General features: G+C 40.1%; 1 protein-coding gene across 1 annotated transcript in view; it reads right to left on the bottom strand.

The window, feature by feature from the left end:
• Positions 1 to 20,001, bottom strand: part of CORIN (corin, serine peptidase) — a 265,617-nt gene that overhangs the window by 43,745 nt on the left and 201,871 nt on the right. The window contains 3 exon segments of the mRNA XM_089911890.1: positions 11,190 to 11,319; positions 12,419 to 12,529; positions 14,611 to 14,724. Of these exon segments, the coding sequence (XP_089768016.1) occupies positions 11,190 to 11,319; positions 12,419 to 12,529; positions 14,611 to 14,724 (355 nt within the window).

Below are 20,001 nucleotides of genomic sequence, written 5' to 3' on the forward strand. Positions count from 1 at the left end.
GGAAGGACCAGGTCTATTCTATGGCATCTATTGCTCGGGAAAGTCATGAGTCCTCAACCTCAGTATCGATGGTTAGTCTTGAAATACAAATGCCTTGTGTAGTGGATAAATTATTTGCAATTCTAAATATCCTCCTCAGAACCTGGAACCTTTCTGTGAAACATTTCGTATCTGATTTCAAAAATCTTCTCTTAAACCCTGTCATGTTTTTGTCTCTGTTTGGTTCCTATAGTTTAGACATGTTAATATTAAAAGCTAGTTAAATGATTTTGCCAGGTAGAAGGAAGACCTAGAAATATTGACAGAAAGGCATCATAGGTTGCAAACAAACACAAGTGAACATGACCATAGAATCGTTCATCTGGTTAGATAGCTCAGCTTACACTTTATACAGCAAAACTCCCATCGATAGAAATGTTTCAAAGAACAGCATAAAGTCTGAGCTTATTTTTCCAGTAAAATAAGTATTTAAAAATATTTTTTATTGTAATCTTAACTGAAAATATATAATTTTATCCATTTATCTACCTCAAAGGTAGAGTATAATAACTGTATTAGGCCATGATTTATAGGTACAAGTGACAAAAACTATCTCAAAGAAAAGAGAAGCTACAGATTATAATATTAAATTATAGACTTCATATTTCATAAAAAAATCAATGACATAATCCATTTCTAACATACAATAAGTTGAAAACTATAGCTATTAAATATATATTCTCATTCTCATATAAATTAGAAAATAAAACTAGTAAAGCACTATTTAAAATAAACATTTCATTAAAGATATAAAAAAAATCAATCATAAAATTAAAATGTCATTTGACCATTTACAAGATTTCCATCTTATATTGTAAAACAAACTAAATAAATGGTGTTAGGTTGTAAGTATATTTTTGAGCAGTAAGTATACACCTCTTTCAGAATCTACAGTAGTCCAAGTATTTCCTTCTGGCTATTTTATCTTCAAAAAAAGATCCCTTTTCTTTTTTGATAACTTGGAGGAAAACTTTGGGGACATGTTTTTTTTAATTTTTAAGAGACAGAAACAACATTGTCTTGAAAGAAACTTATTTACTTTAGAAAATGTTTCCTGTTTGTCTTTACCTTCTTTTAGTTCATCAGTGTAAAACTAAAGATTACCAGTTTCAATTGCAATATGCTACTTTTTATTCCACTAGTTCAGAGAGTCTTGGAACCAAGGTAGAATTTAGTTTTCTAACAGAAGCTTTGCTTCGTCAATTGCTCTTTTCTTCCTCATCTTGATATTATAGGCATAGGGAAAGTGCACCTTTATTCAATTCAAACTTTTAAGGCAGAATATGACTCTCTGGGTACATTACAAAATAAAATAATGCAAACTTCAGGGCTTTAAAAAATATTCAGTTAACAGTGTTACACCACCACCAACAACAAAAATCAGCATTTTAGTACCTAAAATAGTGCCCGAATATATGAATATCAAAAAGGAGAAATGTAATCAACCACTAAAGGGATGTGGATGGTCTTCAGGATGGCTGGTGCCTGGGGACCAAGCACCTTCACGACTCTCCATCTCTCATCTCCACTTCCTTCAGTGGGAGGGAGGAGGACGAGGTGGGAGGGTGGCTTTAATGACCCCCGAGTGACTTTTCCACAAGCTAGGGGACAGGCTGTCTGCAGCTCTAAACTCAAATCCTTCATCTTTGTGACCAAAAAGGAAAGACGTCTTCTCTCCCCAGTCCACTTAAAACAAATCTTATTGAAAAACTTTAAGTATCACAAAACCAGTCACTGTAGCCCAGGAGTGAGGTCCTTTGATTAGTCCAGCTTGGGTGAGGTATTACCTACCCCTCTACCAATCACTGAGGCCAAGAAAAGTGGGTCATGTACAAAGATGGCATCCCCCTTTGGGATCCCAAGGATAGAATGGGAAGTGAAGCAAGTCCCAAAATGAAGGGATGCAGGTCCCAAAGGAAAAGGAGGGAGGCAGAGAGGCAACACAATAAATGTCTGCTACAGGTGACTTTATTTGAAATTTTTTAGTTCAAAAGATTACTATGCCTCAGAGTCAAGATCTACATGTTCTTTTGTTAGCTTCTGGAAGATGTAGGAAGAGTACAAGATTGGGTAGATATTAGACTTATGTTCATGAATGACACAATGGGTTAATCAGTGAGTGCTCAGTGAACTCAGTTTACTCATTGCCAAAGGAATATCACCCTGGCAGAATTTAAACAGACGACACAGTCAGATGGACAAGGGTTAAAACTGATGATTAATAAGGTTAATAAGCTGGAATGGAAATGGAGACAACACACTGGTGTTATATCAGATGGAGTCCCTCCCTAAAGGAGTTTTAGTGAGAGGAACAAATTCCAAACGTGAAAAAATAATTTCTGATACCAATAAATGCTTTGAAGAAGACAGAGTAAGCAAATAGAGAGCACCTTGGTGAGTGTGGAAGCTGCTCCAACTAGGGTTGTCAAGGAAGACCTTTGTAAATAGTTGATATACAAGCTTAGAGACACGAATGATGAGATGGAGGTGATCCTGTTAAGGTCTAGAGATCAGCCTTCCAAACAAGAGGAACTGTGAAGCCAAAGCTCCCGAGATGCGAATGAGTCTGCAGCACTGGAATATCAGCAATAAGGTCAACGTGTGTAACATTTAGCGGACAAGTGGAGGAGTGCTAGGAGATGGGGTCAGAGAGTGAGGCAGGGGCCGGATTAGGCTTTGTAAGCCAGAGTAAGGAATTGGATTTTGATTCCAAACTGTAAAAATAAAATGAAAAGACCAGTGGAGTTGGCATTTAGATAATATCATTACTATCAGTCCTGTCTTGGGGGTAAAAAGCAAGCCAAATTGCAGTAGGTTTCAAAGAAAACATGAAGAAGTTAAGTCATCACCAGGAGACTCTGGTGTAGTTCCAAAAGGGGGATGCTGCCATATAAGGACTTCTAACAGAAATAACACAGGTCTTTTCTGGTTAATTTCTGGTGGATTCTCAAGTTGTAAATCATGTTCTTACTTACCTAGGACCCATTCGTATTCCTGCCAATGGCAATGCACTATGATGACCAGAGAATCTGATGCCCCCAAAGACTTTACGGAGATTGATTCTTCCCCATTCCAAGACCTTCTTGCTCACAATTAGCCCTGATATTTTTGGTGGAAAGGCGTGTTTTGACAATTCTGGAGAACTCATGGCAGCCATCTTTGATTTTATAAATCCTGATGTGAATCTATTTTTTAATGGTGAACATTTTTATCACAAAATGGAATGTAAGAGAGTAAAAAAAAGTGCTTAATCCAGGATCTAGCATAGTTTTATTCCAGTTAATAACGGTGAATTTCCCTACACCACTGAGAAGTTTCCATTTACTTTCATAAGTTATTCATTAACCCAACAGACACAGTTTGAGATTCAGTTTGCTAACAAATAATCCGAATTCTTGGCAGAGCTTGCTGATAGTGATCACGTGGAAATGCTCTTAGGACAACTGGTAGACTCACCTTGCTCTTGCTTATGAAAGCCTCATACCTAGTGGTCTCATGGAAGGCCTTAAAAAATATTTCCTCTTCCTTCAGGATGGAGCACTTTTTCAGGAAAATTCTTCTTCTTCCTTAGCTCCGAACAGCATGTTCCAGAGAATTCTACACTCACACATTGGACTTTATGATTTTCTTCTCATCCAGGCACTCATTTAACTAGCAGCTTCTTGGGAATGTGTTAAGAAATTAATTTCCCATGCCCAAACCACATGTCTGCCAGAGAAGCTACGAAGCTGCATGTGAAAGAAAACAACACTTCGTGGATTTGCCTCAGCTGACGTCTACTTAGAATACGACAAGCATGTACTTATTACTATATGACTTTTCAAAAAGTGAAAAACAGGGCTTCCCTGGTGGCACAGTGCTTGAGAGTCCGCCTGCCGATGCAGGGGACGTGGGTTCGTGCCCCAGTCCGGGAGGATCCCACATGCCGCGGAGCGGCTGGGCCCGTAAGCCATGGCCGCTGAGCGTGAGCATCCGGAGCCTGTGCTCCGCAACGGGAGAGGCCACAACAGTGAGAGGCCCGCGTATCGCAAAAAAAAAAAAAAGTGAAAAACACTTAGATCATGGTCCTGCATGATGAATTTCCACCACCACCACCTCCTCACTGCTATCCACTTAAAAATCCTACAATAAGATCACAAGGTGATGTTAAGATCTACCACAAAACACCTACATAAAGCAATACTAAATGAGGTTTACGTTTAAGAAGCTGGTTGGCCACATCAGTCATGGCATTTTTACTGAAGAACTGGGTGCCATAGGGGATCTACTCCTAGTACCCAAGAGATCTCTTCCACTTGCTTGGACTTGCATCCTAGCTCTGTATTTTTCTGCAACTTAGCAAAGTTCCTTGGCCTCTCTAATCCTCAGTTTCCTCGTACATAAAATAGAAATAACAATACTACTTGTCTTATAGGATTACAATGTGGATAAACTGAGATAATACTTATCAAGTACTCAGAACAGCCTGGCACATAATTAAGGTTGGCCATTATTATTTTTTTATTATTATTATTTTTTTGCGGTACGCGGGCCTCTCACTGTTGTGGCCTCTCCCGTTGCGGAGCACAGGCTCTGGACGTGCAGGCTCAGTGGCCATGGCTCACGGACCCAGCCGCTCCACGGCATGTGGGATCTTCCTGGACCGGGGCACGAACCCGCGTCCCCTGCATCGGCAGGCGGACTCTCAACCACTGCGCCACCAGGGAAGCCCAAGGTTGGCCATTATTATTCTCTGTAACCTATTCTGGGAAATAAATGAAGAATCAAAAAATATATACAAATGATATACAGCTGTAGAATTAAAAGGGATATCGTGTAGTACTGATTTTTAAGTACCACAGGAAATTCAGGGGCAAAAGAGGTCAAGGAGATGAGAAAGTCTTCGCAGAAGTCATGAGCCTTGAGTGAGGCCCTGAAGAATTTGGATAGGGAATGTAAAAACAATGCATCTACGGACACAGAGGCAGAAGCAGGAAGGAATGTGTCTACAGAGCCCAGGTAAAAGACCAGACAGTACAGAAAGAGCAGAGGAGCACGTACAAGGATATGAAGTTGAAGAAAGATGAGCTAGTTTACGGCGGGTCTGCCAGTTGGGAAACTTATTTGGTTAAAAAAAAATGTCAAATGAAAAAAGACCTTTGACAGAAAATGATTTATTTCTGCCTTAGTCCATTCGGGCCTCTATAACAAATTGCCATAGACTGGGTGGCTTATAAACAACAAGGATTTATCTCCCATAGTTCCAGAGGCTGGAAGTCCAAGGTCAAGGTAATAGTAGATTTGGTGTCTGGTGAAGGCCCATTTCCTCAGTCACAGCCATCTTCTTGCTAGGTCATCACATGATGAAAGGTGAGAGGAAACTCTGTGCAGTCTCTTGTATAAGTTACTAATCCCATTCTTGAGGGCTCCATTCTCACGTCCCAATCACCTCTTGAAGGCCCGCTGCTTAATACCTTCACACTGGGGGTTAGGATTTCACATATGAATTTGCGGGGGACATGAACACTCAGTCTATAGCAATCGAACATGATGTTTGTATTACAGCCGGTAGGGCTCTATTAGAAATTCAGTCATGGGATAGTGAGGGCTTTTAGGGAAACGGAGGGACCAAAGATCTCCTAACCCTATTTCCTTCACCAGTCACTGCTCATCCTTCTCTGCTTCTCTTTTTGGCAAAATTTCCCCAAAGAGTTCTACACTTACTCTCTTTTCTCTCTTCCCACTATCTCTTAGGTGTTTGCCCCCTCACTCTACTGAAACTGCTCACATCAATGACATGCACGTTGCTGAAACCAATAGTCATTTTCAGTCCTCATTTAACTTCTCAGCAGCATTTGATAGAACTGACCCTCACTTCTTCCTTTATATGCTTTCTTCAATTGTCTTTCAGGATACCACATACTCCTACTGCACTAGTTGTTCTTTTTCATCTCCTTTGGCTTGCTGCTTCTCTTCTCTGATCCCCTTAATGTTAGGGCTCAGTCCTTGATCTCCTTATCTCCTCTCTATATATTCCCTCTCTCGGTCACCCAGATCAAAAAATGAACAATATCATTTTTGAATACATTGAAGGCAGACCATCAAAAATATGAACAAGAACAAGTGTTGGTGAGGAGATGGAGAAACTGGAACTCTCATGCATTGCTGGTAGGGTATAAAGTGGTGTGGCCTCTTTGGAAAACAGTTTGGCAGTCATTCAAAAATTTAAACATAGAGTTACCACTTGACCCAGTAATTCTAGTCTCAAGTATACACCCAAGAGAAATGAAAACATATGTTCACACAAAAACTTGTACATGAATGTTCATAGCAGCATTATGCATAAGAGCTCAAAAGTGGAAACAACCAAAATGGCCATCCAATGATGAATGGATAATCAAAATGTGGCTCTATCTACACAAGAGAATATTATTCAGCCATAAACAGGAATGGCGTACTGATACATAGTACAACATGGATGAACCTTAAAAGCATTTTGCTAAGTGAAAGAAGTCAGACAAAAAATATTTTGCATGATTCTATACGTGAAATGTGCACAATGGGCAAATCTATAGAGACAGAAAGTAAATTAGTACATTTTAAGGGCTGAAGGGAAGGAGAACTGGAGAGTGACTGCTAATGAGCGTGGGGTTTCTTTTTTGAGTGATGAAAATGTTCTGGAATTAGACAGTGACGATGATTACAACTATTTTGTGACCATACTAAAAACAACTGAATTGTACACTTTTAAACAGTGAATTTTATGGTATCTGAATTATATCTTAATTTTTAATAAAACAACTACAAGGTTTTGAACTTCCTTTCCATGGTTTACATATACAGGACCAGCAACCTGGGCTAGACTGACTACTACAGAGGACTGAATCTGTCTCCGAGCATCATGGAAGTCAATCAATAAGGAAACCATCCTGGATTAAATAGTTCTTACATGACAAATGAAATGTGAAGTTAGAAGCTTTGTCCTGGGAGTACATGTTAGGAAAAATTACAATGTAAATCCTTATATCAGGGACTATTAGGTAATATAATAGATACCTTCTTTGCAGTTTTGCCCAAGACACAGAAACATTCTTTGGAAGGATGTTTCTTCTGTTGACAAACTCTAAAAGATTAGGGCATAAAATAAAATTGCAACTAACTCTACAAAGGAATTTTTGCCAAAATAGTACAGCCTATTTCCAGATGATCTAACTTTTATAGAGGTAAGCTTATGAGGCCAAGAGACACAGAGAATCACATTCCCTTAGACCAACTTCCTCAGATACCAGATGTCTCAACTGAACATTTGGCAAGTATTAGAGGGCAGTCTAAATTCTGATTTGTACTGTTGATTAAATAAATGCCCATATGTTTCTGATACTGGACACGCAGGTAGCAAAGTCAATATACTGTCATGAGAATTTAGGGGCTTGATTTATACCCTTGTCTAATCAAATAGTCATCATATTTCCAGCTGGGGTGAACTCTAGAGATACCTGCAGATGGGGATAAAATGTTTTCAGATTCAGAAAAGAACTCTGAATCCTCTCATTTGGACAAGCACTTAGTTGATAGCCTAGCATTTCTGCTGTTAGACATGGAAAGCATGATTTAGGTCTGAAAAACTCTCAGTGCAGGTGTTTTTAATCAACTGCTTCTATCGTGAAAGCATCTCAGTAGAATCCCTGCAAAACACGTAATTTGGTGTAGATCTGCATTTTAAACAAACTAGCTACAAAATATACCCCTTGAAGTAGCTGAGCGATCTATTTGGAGTTAAGGTATGTTCGTTTTGGATACTATGTGACAGTGCTTTTCTCTTAAATGTTTACTGAATGAATGAATGAATGATTTAATGAATTTATATTATAGTATCGAGATAATATGTCTTCCCCACCACGTTATAAGCTCTTTGATAATGTTATTCACCTGTGCATCCTCCACACAGTGCCTACTCCTCTACAAGACCCACAAGCTGATGCTCAAAAAACAAGGAGGAAGCTACTGAATAGAATTAGTTGGGGTTGTTTTTTAAACTTCAAGTTTTGGATGCAGAGTATGTTTGACAGTATCAAGGCAGGCCCATGGAGTGGACACTCCACTCCAGAAGCTAAAAGAGGACAACTCATCCCTCTCCCCTCCCTCTGGCAGCTGGAGTGTAGGTCAATGTCTAGCCATTGCCAAAGAGACACTCCTATTAGGGACTTTGAATGTGGAAGAAATGACTCAAAGGTGCAGGGTTACTTAGAGTTAATTTGAAGCACCAGAGGCAGAACTGTGAGTCTGCAGCACAGCAACTGGTCTCCAGGGACAGTGGTGACAGTAGCTCCCTAAGCATCCCATTGCCACAGCAGGAATTTGGCCTCGTCTTGCCCATTTTCTGTGTTCCTGCCCTAGCCTGGTTCTCCAGATCTCTGTCAATTCATGAGCCACCCACGTAAACTGAAGAGTAAACGTGCAGGCAAGCCAGAAGTACAAAAACACTAAGGTTACCTTTTGTTCTCGTTTACTTCGAAGGTGAATCACTTCTTACCCATTAACTCAGTCAAATAACAGTTATGGTTTTCCAACCATACTGCTCTCTCAAATTTTCCTAGCCCTCCTATGAAATAAAGTTATCTTTAAAAAATCTAAACGTCTATCTTAGATTTTAAATACCTAAGATATTGCAATGACATTTTCCCACTATGTTAAGGAAATGGAGCAAAGAGATTTTTTTCAAAATCCAATATGCACACAGTAGCCAAAGGTAGAGACCACTAAAATGGAGGAATTCATCAATGGATGAATAGATTTAAAAATATGGTGTATCCGCATAATGGAATATTATTCAGCCATAAGCAGAAATAAAGTACTGATACGTGGATGCATGAAAACATTATACTTAGTGAACTAAATCAGATAATGGTGATGGCTGCATAGCATTATGAATATACTAAATGCCACTGAATTGTACACTTTAAAATGGTTAAAATGGTGAGTTTTATGTCGTGCATTTTACCACAATAAAAAATTTAAGTCCAATATTCAAAAAACTAGAAGAAATATAAAGTAGAATATTTTAAACATGATCCATTCCATTTTCAACAGAACAAGGTGGCTTTTGTCAAAAGAATTTTCTGGTTATAAAATCTTTGTAGTTCCGACGCTCCTTCAGAACTCTCAGTGAAGTTATCTGTCATTACATAATCAAGTTTTCTTATTAAGAAATAACCTTGTTGGGAATGTAAATTGATACAGCCACTATGGAGAACAGTATGGAGGTTCCTTAAAAAACTAAAAATAGAACTACCATATGACCCAGCAATCCCACTACTGGGCATATACCCTGAGAAAACCATAATTCAAAAAGAGTCACATTCCACAATGTTCACTGCAGCTCTATTTACAATAGCCAGGACATGGAAGCAACCTAAGTGTCCATCGACAGATGAATGGATAAAGAAGATGTGGCACATATATACAATGGAATATTACTCAGCCATAAAAAGAAACGAAATTGAGTTACTTGTAGTGAGGTGGATGGACCTAGAGTCTGTCATACAGAGTGAAGTAAGTCAGAAAGAGAAAGACAAATACCGTATATTAACATATATATATGGAATCTAAAAAAAAAATGGTTCTGAAGAACCTAGGGGCAGGACAGGAATAAAGATGCAGACGTAGAGAATGGACTTGAGGAGGGGGACACGGGGAGGTGGAAGGGTAAGCTGGGACGAAGTGAGAGAGTGGCATGGACATATATACACTACCAAATGTAAAATAGATAGCTAGTGGGAAGCAGCCCCATAGCACAGGGAGATCAGCTCGGTGCTTTGTGACCACCTAGAGGGGTGGGATAGGGAGGGTGGGAGGGAGGGAGATGCAAGAGCGAAGAGATATGGGGACATATGTATATGTATAACTGATTCACTTTGTTATAAAGCAGAAACTAACACACCACTGTAGAGCAATTATACTCCAATAAAGATGTTAAAATATATAATAAATAAAAAGAAATAGAGTGAGATGCAAAAAAAAGAAAAAGAAATAACCTGTGTCTGGTGAGAGGAAAGCAAAGCTCCTTCAAAAAGCTTTTAATCTATCTCCGATCACAGTCATATCCCCTTTCATTTAAACACAATAAGGAAGTGGTGAAAATAAAGTATAATTTAATCGATCTTGGCAAATATAATTTTTCCACTCTGGCAAAGTTTAAAACTCTCTTATTATGTCATCAGTTACTCAATTTTCCAAAGATGTGGGACTTTACATGGGAAAAATGGGCTGAAGATGCCGGTATTTACGTAATTCTTCAATCTGGGATAGCAAAAATGGGCTGCCAGTTGCTCTCCCATAATTGGATGGCTCATTACTGTAAAATTACTTCAAGTTTGCTCTGTGGAATCCTGGGAAGTGACATTTACTCAATTTTTTATTCTAGAATTTTATAAATCCTTTATCTTTTATTTCCATCATTTCTATACTTCCCCCAAATCTCACATCCATCATTGGTAAAGAAAAAAATATATGTGTGTGTTTATATGTTTATATGTATAAACACACTCACATATATATTCTAAGACCTTTCAATTATTGTTTTCCAACCCCAATAGAACTAGAAAAGAAAACCCTGCACCAAGAATCCAACTTTAAAAGTATTGATTTCAGTGTGTTTGTATCAAAGCCAGAGTGAGTGGCTTTTCATTCTAAGAAGCAAAAATGGTGAACTCTTTCCTAATTTACATTTCCTACATTACACAGGGTAAATTGAAATACTAGCAACTTCAAGTTCTATTTCTCAACTTATTAAAAAGGTTTGTGTTGCTTAAAAAGGAATTTTCAATAACCTCTTGGGGGCGGGGATCGCAAGATTTTCCCATCCAGTTTCCTCAGAGGAAACCATCTTAATGCTTTTTTAAGTAATAAAAGCATTTCATTTCACAAGTCCTTAAAATACAATGACTTCATTTACTTTTAGAGGCTTTATCAAAGTAGGTTTTCAGAAACCCGCACTCTTGAGAGCAGGTGCCTGTAATCAAATACAGTTCTCTCACCTGATCCATTTCCCATGCTTTGGAGGGCTAGGTTTGAGAGCACTAACTCACTCTGCATTCATAAGGAAGATATTATTGCCAAGTTCCGTGAAGCCCTCTGAGAAATTCATCAGGGCTACAAACTACTGACCTTACCCTAAACCCATCTGCTTGCAGGCCAGCTGACTCAACGTCTCCTGCCAGCCATCCGCACACACGTGGTGTTCCATGGCAGATCTGTGAGCGGTCAGGAATGACGAGGAGTTCACATTTGCAGAGAGGGTCACTGAGGGGAAAAAAGGGGGGGGAACCCTAATTTAAAACATTTCTTCTCATGACACCGAATGATAACATGCTTTTGCTTTACTTGCAGACATTCATTTTTATTTCTTTTAGCTAAGAACCATTTGGTGAGTTCTTACCCTGTGCCAATCACTGATTGCCGTGTGGTGGGGGATGAAAAAATGAATTAGATGTGTTCTCTGCCCTCCAAGAACTAGAGGCTCTGGTGAAAGAGACAGGCAGTTCTTAACTTTTCATTATGAGTTACAAGACAGCCACAGGCAGGTCCCATTCCCATGAGTTTACCCAAAGACTTGCATAATTAGAAGGAGCCAGCTGTAACTTCATTCAAATCGTTTCCTTTCAAGAAAGCTTGTGAGAATGCAAGTGTGTGAGAGGGATGTGTTAATTTCAGATTAATCTGGCATATGCACTAATTCCTCTTTTATCAAAGAGCATCCTCTGTACTTCATACACCATAGATTGTTCGTGGAAACACTGCACAATTAATGACAATATACATCATAACCGTGATTTGGTCAGATGATGCAAAGGACTGAAATAAGGGCCAAGGGAATGGAAACAGGGATGAGTGTGGGACGATAGAATGAACCAAACTCAAGATGATAAACTGCAACACTGGGATACTGGTGAGAGATGCCTTTAAGTCCTGTCCATGTAAAGGAGTAGATAGAAGTCTCATCTGGATCTGGAGCGAGAGTCCAGGGAAGATGGAAGACCACTTCAGTATCCTCTTCCAGGAGGTGTCAATGATACAAGAATGACTGACTATTGATAATTTATTATGGGTGATAATAAAGAGTTTTTAAAAAATTATATTCAAATGAAAAGTTATATCATCAAAACAGTTTGAACCCAAATATTTTTACATATAAGATAGACATTTCAAACAGAGAAGTAACTTGTGGGGAAGTGTTCTGTGAGTTGGAAATAACATGTACAAATCACCACTGGCAGCTTTTATAATAGTAAACCAGAATAGATGAACTTCGTAAGATCTGTGAAACCAGTTAGGATTCATTTAGCTTAAATGGCTGCCAGGCATTAGAGCATAGAGCAGATGGCAGAAACAAGCAGCTCACCACAGTCCCATTCGTCGGAACTGTCTATGCAGTCGGCTTCGCCGTCACACCACCGGTCACGTGACACACACTCGTGGTTTGCACATTCTAGCTCATCATCTTGGCAAAATGCTGGCAAGGGAACAAGAAGTGAGGAGACAAACATTTTAGGAATGAATGTGATTATCACTAACAGGCACATCATGGTTTGCCAGCAGGAGCAACTAAGGAAGACAAGATGTGGTCATCCACACTTCCAAACAGGTGTCAAGATCGAAGAGCAGAACTGATAAAATCTCATTTCTGAGAGGTCCATCCATACAAACAGCAAGGATTTAAACAGAACTACTGTCTCCAAGTGATGAGATTCTCTAGTTCTAACTACTGGATTGAAGAAGTGGTACCCAGAGCAGCAGAAATACCAGAGATTAGAACATAGGGCTAAAATCTGAAGTGGCGGGAACAGAGCACTGGGCATGAGCGGACTGAAGTCACCCGAGGATGAAAACCAGCTCTGTCCACATTTATGGGTAATTTTATTTCTTTTTAATCTCTAGTATTAAATGACTCTCAGAGTCACACACTAATTCTCTCTCGGGTTTTTAAAAACTATGGCAAAACTCCTTGATTGCCTACCTAGCATCTATTACTTTTCTTCCTCCCTTTTAAAAAATGTATTTATTTTTTATTGGGGTATAGCTGCTTCACAATATTGTGTTAGTTTCTGCTGTACAACGGAGTGAATCAGCTATATGTATACACATATCCCCTTCCTCTTGGACCTCCCTCCCATGCCCACCCCCATCCAGGTCACCACAGAGCACCGAACTGATCTCCCTGTGCTCTACAGCGGGTTCCCGCTAGCTATCTATTTTACACATGGTAGTGTATCTATGTCAACCCCAACCTCCCAGTTCATCCCACCCCACTTCCCCAACCCCCGTGTCCTCCTTTTTTAAGGGAACATGAATTTATTCAGGCCCGCACACCAGCCCCTGCTCCATGGCAAGATCCTGATTCGTTTAAGCAAGACATGGCATTTTTCTGACTACAATTTTTTTTCCTCTGACTACAGTTATTAGTCTAGGAGTAAAGATGGGATCCGAGATCAGGGTCTTGGCCTGTGGTTTTGTAGGTTGTGCTTTCCAAGGAAGTTCCTGCCCAAACCCCACTGTCCAGGCCACGTGTCCTAGCCTGAAGAAACAGCATCTTTTTCTAATTGGTTCTCCCTAAAGATGCTTCTTTTTGCAGTTCAGCTGTTTAGGTGGTGTTTTTTGGAATCCACACAACAATAGCTGACTGCTAGCTGGGACCCAGCTCAAAGTTGGCCAATCTGAGTGAAGCCCTAAGTGATATTCCAGAGATGAGGGTGAGGTTCTCTCTCCTTCCTAGCGGCTATGACCAGGGAAGCATGGCACCCCAGGTGCTCTTGGCAGCCATCTTTGGACTCTGGTAGGAGGCAGCTAGAGGTCGAGCAAATGTAAAGAATCCCAGAAGAGGTGCTGAGCTCCTGTATCTGGCCCTACACTTGATTTTTTATATGATAATATAAGGCATATGCAAAACACAGGATAATAAGAGAATAATTGCTTCTTCATTGCTTAAGTCTGTTTGAGTTGGGCTTTCTGTTACTAGTAGGTAATGCATCTTAGGAGATTTTTTTTCTGATTCTAAAACTACTGGCCATTCATTCAGAATATGTAGAAAAGACAGAAAAGCACAAAAACTTAATAATTCCACCATTCAGGGATTACAACTGTAAACTTTTTATTATGCCCTTCTGATCTTTTTCTATGTGGTTATATGTACTTTCAAAACTACAATAGTACACATAATTCTTTATGCTTTGTTTTATTCATCGAATGATATGTAATGAACCCACCAGAAATTATCCTTCTAATTTAATTTTTAATGTTTGCATACTATTTCATTTTATGGTTGTATTTTATGTTGCCCCTATTTTTGGATATTTGGGGTGGTTTAATTTTTTCCGTGTTACAAATCGTGCTAGACTAATATCATTATGCATACATTTTACACGTTTGATTGTATTCTTGGCATATATTTTTTACAAGTGGAGTTTTAATCAAAAGGTCTGAAAATACAAAAAGCTTTTGATACATATTTCCAAATTTCTCACTTACATTCAAAATGAGAGGTAATTAGTGTTTAAAATAAAACATCACATTCACAAATTCACAGTAAGCACTTACAGCAATTTGTTTCATCCATGTGATCAGGGCAGTCTGGGAACCCATCACAGACGACTGTGTGCTTCAGACATTGCTTGTTAGATGGACATTCCCAAAGATCTCTCTCTTTACATCCTGGAGACAGAAGGAAAGATTATTTGCAATAGATGTGAAGGTGAAAATAACAATGGCTTTGATCAAGCAATGTAAAAAAGTTACAATATAAAGGTATGATTTCCTTTTCCTTAACGAGTTTTGACTCCTGTATACCATGGAAAATGTAATTTTGAAAGCAGAAATGCTTGGTAATCTCCAAACTGCATTATAAATAGTACAGCTCTCCCAGGAGAAGATCAAAAGTGACATATGGGAAATCGGAAAAAAAAAAAAAAGAAAAAGCAACTGTACTTTAACGTTCATCTTTAGCTGTTCCTTTTGCTTTCTAAGCCAATTTGCCAACACATAAGACTCATCTATAAAATGATGAGTTAACGCTTTAAAGCAAATATGCCAAAACCTAGCGATCTAAATGCATATTATCTTAAAATGTAATTTCAATCAACAAGTGGCGAGGCCATCTGTGTGTTTAGCAAAAGAGGCTCCTCCCATATGCCAAATATCTGCAAAACTAGCTCAAGAGCCATTACTTCAGTCACGTAGCCAGAAATCTCATGTTAGGAACTTTATCAGTTAACCTGAGAAAAGAACATAATTTGCCTAAGACCAGGACTATAAGCTTGAACTGCAATTTGCCTGTACAATAATGAGCTCTTACAATGAACTTAATAAATGTCATTTGCTTCACACACAGCGCATGTATACGTCCGCTAGAACATGCCAAGGGTCTGATGGGTTCTTGTCACTCCAGTTGGATCCATGACCCTCACCAGGCTGTGAGGGGCGAGAAGGAAGAGACCACACGTATTCATCTTTGAGCATCCTGAACCCCCCTGCCTGGAACAGCAGCTAGCCCTCAGCAGTGATGAAATAAGGGGCTTCTTTCTTTCTTTTTTTTTTTGCGGTACATGGGCCTCTCACTGTTGTGGCCTCTCCCGTTGCGGAGCACAGGCTCCAGACGCGCAAGCTCAGCGGCCATGGCTCACAGGCCCAGCTGCTCAGCGGCATCTGGGATCTTCCCGGACCGGGGCACGAACCCGCGTCCCCTGCATCAGCAGGCGGACTCTCAACCGCTGCGCCACCAGGGAAGCCCTAATGGGTTTCTTTAGAGATGCTATTTCTCATCTGATCTGGTACAAATCATTCAGAGAAATGTCATAGATGACTGACTCAGGTTTCTTGGAGTCCCTTATGAGAAAATAATCTGCTTTACAAAAAAATTCTCATTGAAAAGTTATCAAAATAAGTCCCCAGAAGAGAAATTTTTACTATGGGATAAAATTAGATTTAAAGTGTTTCACCATTAAAAAATACAGGACAGCAGTAGAGTATGTGACTGCAAAACTGTAGGAAATAAATAGTGAGAGGCCTTCACTAGCTGACCATCTAGAATGGTTTTAGGCCCAGGGACATCCATTCTAGGAACTCATGGGAATATAATCTGGAGTTTTCAGCTAACCAAGAATAAATCATCTGGGGCTTCCCTGGTAGCGCAGTGGTTGAGAGTCCACCTGCCAATGCAGGGGACACGGGTTCGTGCCCCGGTCCGGGAAGATCCCACATGCCGTGGAGCAGCTGGGCCCGTGAGCCATGGCCGCTGAGCCTGAGCGTCCGGAGCCTGTGCTCCGCAACGGGAGAGGCCACAACAATGAGAGGCCTGTGTACCGCAAAAAAAAAAAAAAACCAAACAAAAACAAAAAACAAAACAAGAATACATCATCTGGAACCAAGAGACATCATCTGGAATGTTCTGGCAAGGAGACTCATCACAAACCACATCACTTGCTAGTAGATGATGAGAGAAAACAGCATGAGTCTTTCTGACTGTTCACAAGGTACATTCCTAAGAGTAGAGAAGAATGTGGACACTTGGAATGAAATGATAAAAGATCACAAAAGTCGATCTACTGGGACATAAGACCTGTATGCACACAGATGGTAATAATAAGAGATAACATTTATTATCCACTATAAATCCACCTTCTAGATATTAGTTTTAATTCTTACAATAATACCATAATGTCAGAATTACAATCACCATTTTCTAAGTAAAGAAACTGAGATTTAGAGAAAATAAACAGATTGCTCCAAATCCAGCCTTACAGAGAAAGATCCAGTAGGGAAGCAGGTGCAAGCCTTTAGTTGCTGTCCTCAGTATGCATTAGAGGTAAGAGCAAAGGAAACAAAGCTTAGAGTCAGACATCTGGATTTGAACCTTAGCTCCAAATCTCATTAGCTGTATGACCTTGGATAAGTTCCTTAATTTCTCTGAACCTCAGTTTCCATATCTCTAAAACAGTAATAATAACGCCTGCTACAAAGGGTTGCTATAAAGACAAAATGAGTACTCTATAGGCAGTAATTTCCCTTCTGTATCTTCTCTTTTCTAATAAAAGTTTGCGTGGCCTAATGCCTCCTTTGTGGAGTTATGATGAACATAAATGAAGTAGGATGAAAAGGTCAAGACATGAGGCACATGGAAGATACCATTATGATTTTGTGAAAAAATCATTCTCTCTTTAAAGTGGCATTTTTGGTGTAATTATGCTTTAAAGGCATGCTTTAAAAGGAAAAGGGTATGACTCCATTAAAAATTAAAACTAGGTATGGATGGGATGAGATATTTAATGCAGCTGTAGGTCATGAAACCAAATAATTGTTGATGTCAGAATAACCGCCACCTCCCCCCGTACAGACATAATGGCTACGCCCACTCACAGAGGCCACCGTGTATTGCTAAAGTGACCAACTCATCCCAGTTTGCCTGTTTGAGCACTAAACGTCCCTGCTTCCAAGAAACCCCCCTCAGTACTGGGCAAAGCATAATGGTTCGTCAACCCTAAGTGTGCTAAGCGTTCTGCTGGGTTCTTCACTTTCTCTCTCAGTTTCACAAAATCTCTGCGAAGCAGGCTTCCCTGTCAGAGGCAGATCCCACCTGAACTGAGGCACCTTTTTTCTCTATCAAAACAGTTGTCATTATAGGTGAAGAAGGCAAAGCACCTTAAAGCAGATGCTTCTTGAACTCTAAGAAGCTTTCAGTGATGCCAGTACAGAGTAAGTGGGTCCATTCATCAGGACTGCTAACTTGAGCTACATCAAATAAAGTGTTGTCAGGGTAGAGCTGCTCGTCTTCGGCCAGCAGCTGCCCCAGTGGCTGTGGATGTGACCTCAGAGCAAATCAAGGGAGCTGAGCAGTGAGGTTCAGGCCTGGCAGATGTGACGGCCCCTCCAGAGCCCGTGACCCTGGGCCATGGAGCCCAGATCTCAAAGAACAGCCGCAGCATCTGTGGTAGCAGCCCGAACAAAGGAGCTGCCTCCCTCCCCGAACTCTGGGCCTAACCGTCAGGGGCAGCAATGACAGCACAAGTCACAGAGCTCCCATCTTTGACCAGAAAGCCCCAGTGGACCTCCCAATTCCTTAGTCACACCCCTTTTCGGGGCGCCATCTTCATGTCATCCTCTTCAAGACGTGCTGTCTCAGTACCCTGTGAAGAGGCAGGATGAAGACTTTGAAAGGGCTTTAAATTGCAGGGTGGGAGCCACCCTCAGTGACCGTAATCCTGGAGATGGGGACATCCACCACCAAAACAAGCACTACCTCAAGGACGAGGCTCCACCCGGATGCCCACATTCACTATGTAAATCAGGGACTCTGCCCAGCCTGTGCTTTGGACGTGACATGCCAGTCTGCCCTCCTCTGCCATAAATAAGACCTTGGTCTGTCAGAGATAATACCAAGCTAGACAGGACTCCTTCCCTCAAGGGAGATCCCTGAGGTGACCTGTAAGGGGACTTGCCTCCTGGATTTCCTAGCACTGTGGCAAGTGGGCTCTTGGTTATTGCCCACTGAGGACTGAGTAAGGCATGTTATAAGCATTCCAAACTGTGCGGGATAAAGCGTGCTTCTCTAAATGTTACAGGTGAGAAAACTGAGGCCCAGAGAAGTTAAGTGACTGGCCAAAAGTCACACAGCCTCTAAGTGCTGAGTCTGGATTTAAATCCAAGTCTAGGTCTACAGAGAGCACTCTACCATTCCAGGCTGCCTGCCCAAGACACCAAATCAGATAGCGAAGAGTTAGCCAAGTAGCAAAATATCTAAAGAGAAGGAGAATGTCTCTTCCTTAGCATGAAGGATTAAATGTGATCAGAGATCAATCCTAAGACTCCTTCTGAAAGTACATTTGTGGGTATGCGACATGAGATGAACACAATGACCCTCAGTCTGTCTTCTAGTCACAGAGCAGGAAATCAGTCTCTTCCACAAGCAAAGGGACAAAGAGACTGGCTCTCTGGAGTATTTAAAAGAAAAACACAGTAAAGTCCTTCTCTGTGAGAAATACACAAATACTATTAAGGAGTCCAAACAGTTAGGGAAGAAAAGTCTTTTGGAAAACTTTTAAAATCAAGCTGTAAAACCTATAAATATCAGAGCCAGAGGCTTTAAACACAGCCTAAAGGGGTTTTGACTCCAAGAAGAGGTTCAGGTTATAAAGAAAGATTTTACTGCATTTTATCTATCACCCCAGAGGAGATCGAAGGTAGATGATGAAATGGTTTTTAATTATTTGAAGATAAACAGAAAGGTCCTTAACGACACTCGCATTTGTATTGTCTACATTTCTCTGTATGTTGTATACCCTTTTATGTAGAAGAGTGATCAATTAGTAATTGTGATGTTATATTCATGTAATGAACCGTTTTATTTCTCCAGCAGATATAAAAAAACTGTTTGAGCTATATTCTCCTTTAACTGACCCACTGAGAAGACTCGCTGCTCCCATCATAGCTCAGGTACCACCTTGTTCCTGCTGGTATAGCTCATCCAATTGTGGACATAGGCCTAGCAAAAGCTAACTTCAATCTCACAAACTCAGATCTATAGCATGAAGGCAAAGCTCAGAAATATAATCTCATTGTTATTTTCTTTAGCTCGCCTTTCCTTTATGCCCTTCTTGTTCATTTCTCTGCCCAGATCTGCACCTTTTTCTCCATTGATTAGATATCAATGCTTGGTAAATGTCAGATTGAAAATAAGCTTCTTTCATCCAGTTGCTAGATCTACAGCCAGCTTCATCTACATAGTAGATGTTCAATTAATGACAAACTATCACTTTAAGACAAGGAAGTGCTTCTGTACTGACGCAGTGCTGACTCTGTAAATCACTCCTATCTTTTAGACTTCTCTCCCATGAAGCAATTCTGGAATGATATGTTCATATTTACATAATTCTTCCAAACACTTGCTGAAAACATTTCTAATAATGACAATACTTCCGACTGTTGTTTACACTAACA

Source organism: Delphinapterus leucas, chromosome 5, assembly GCF_059928025.1.
Source record: "Delphinapterus leucas isolate spDelLeu-1000000601 "Yukka" chromosome 5, BTC_Dleu_Yukka2, whole genome shotgun sequence".
In the NCBI taxonomy this organism is placed as follows: Eukaryota; Metazoa; Chordata; class Mammalia; order Artiodactyla; family Monodontidae; genus Delphinapterus; species Delphinapterus leucas.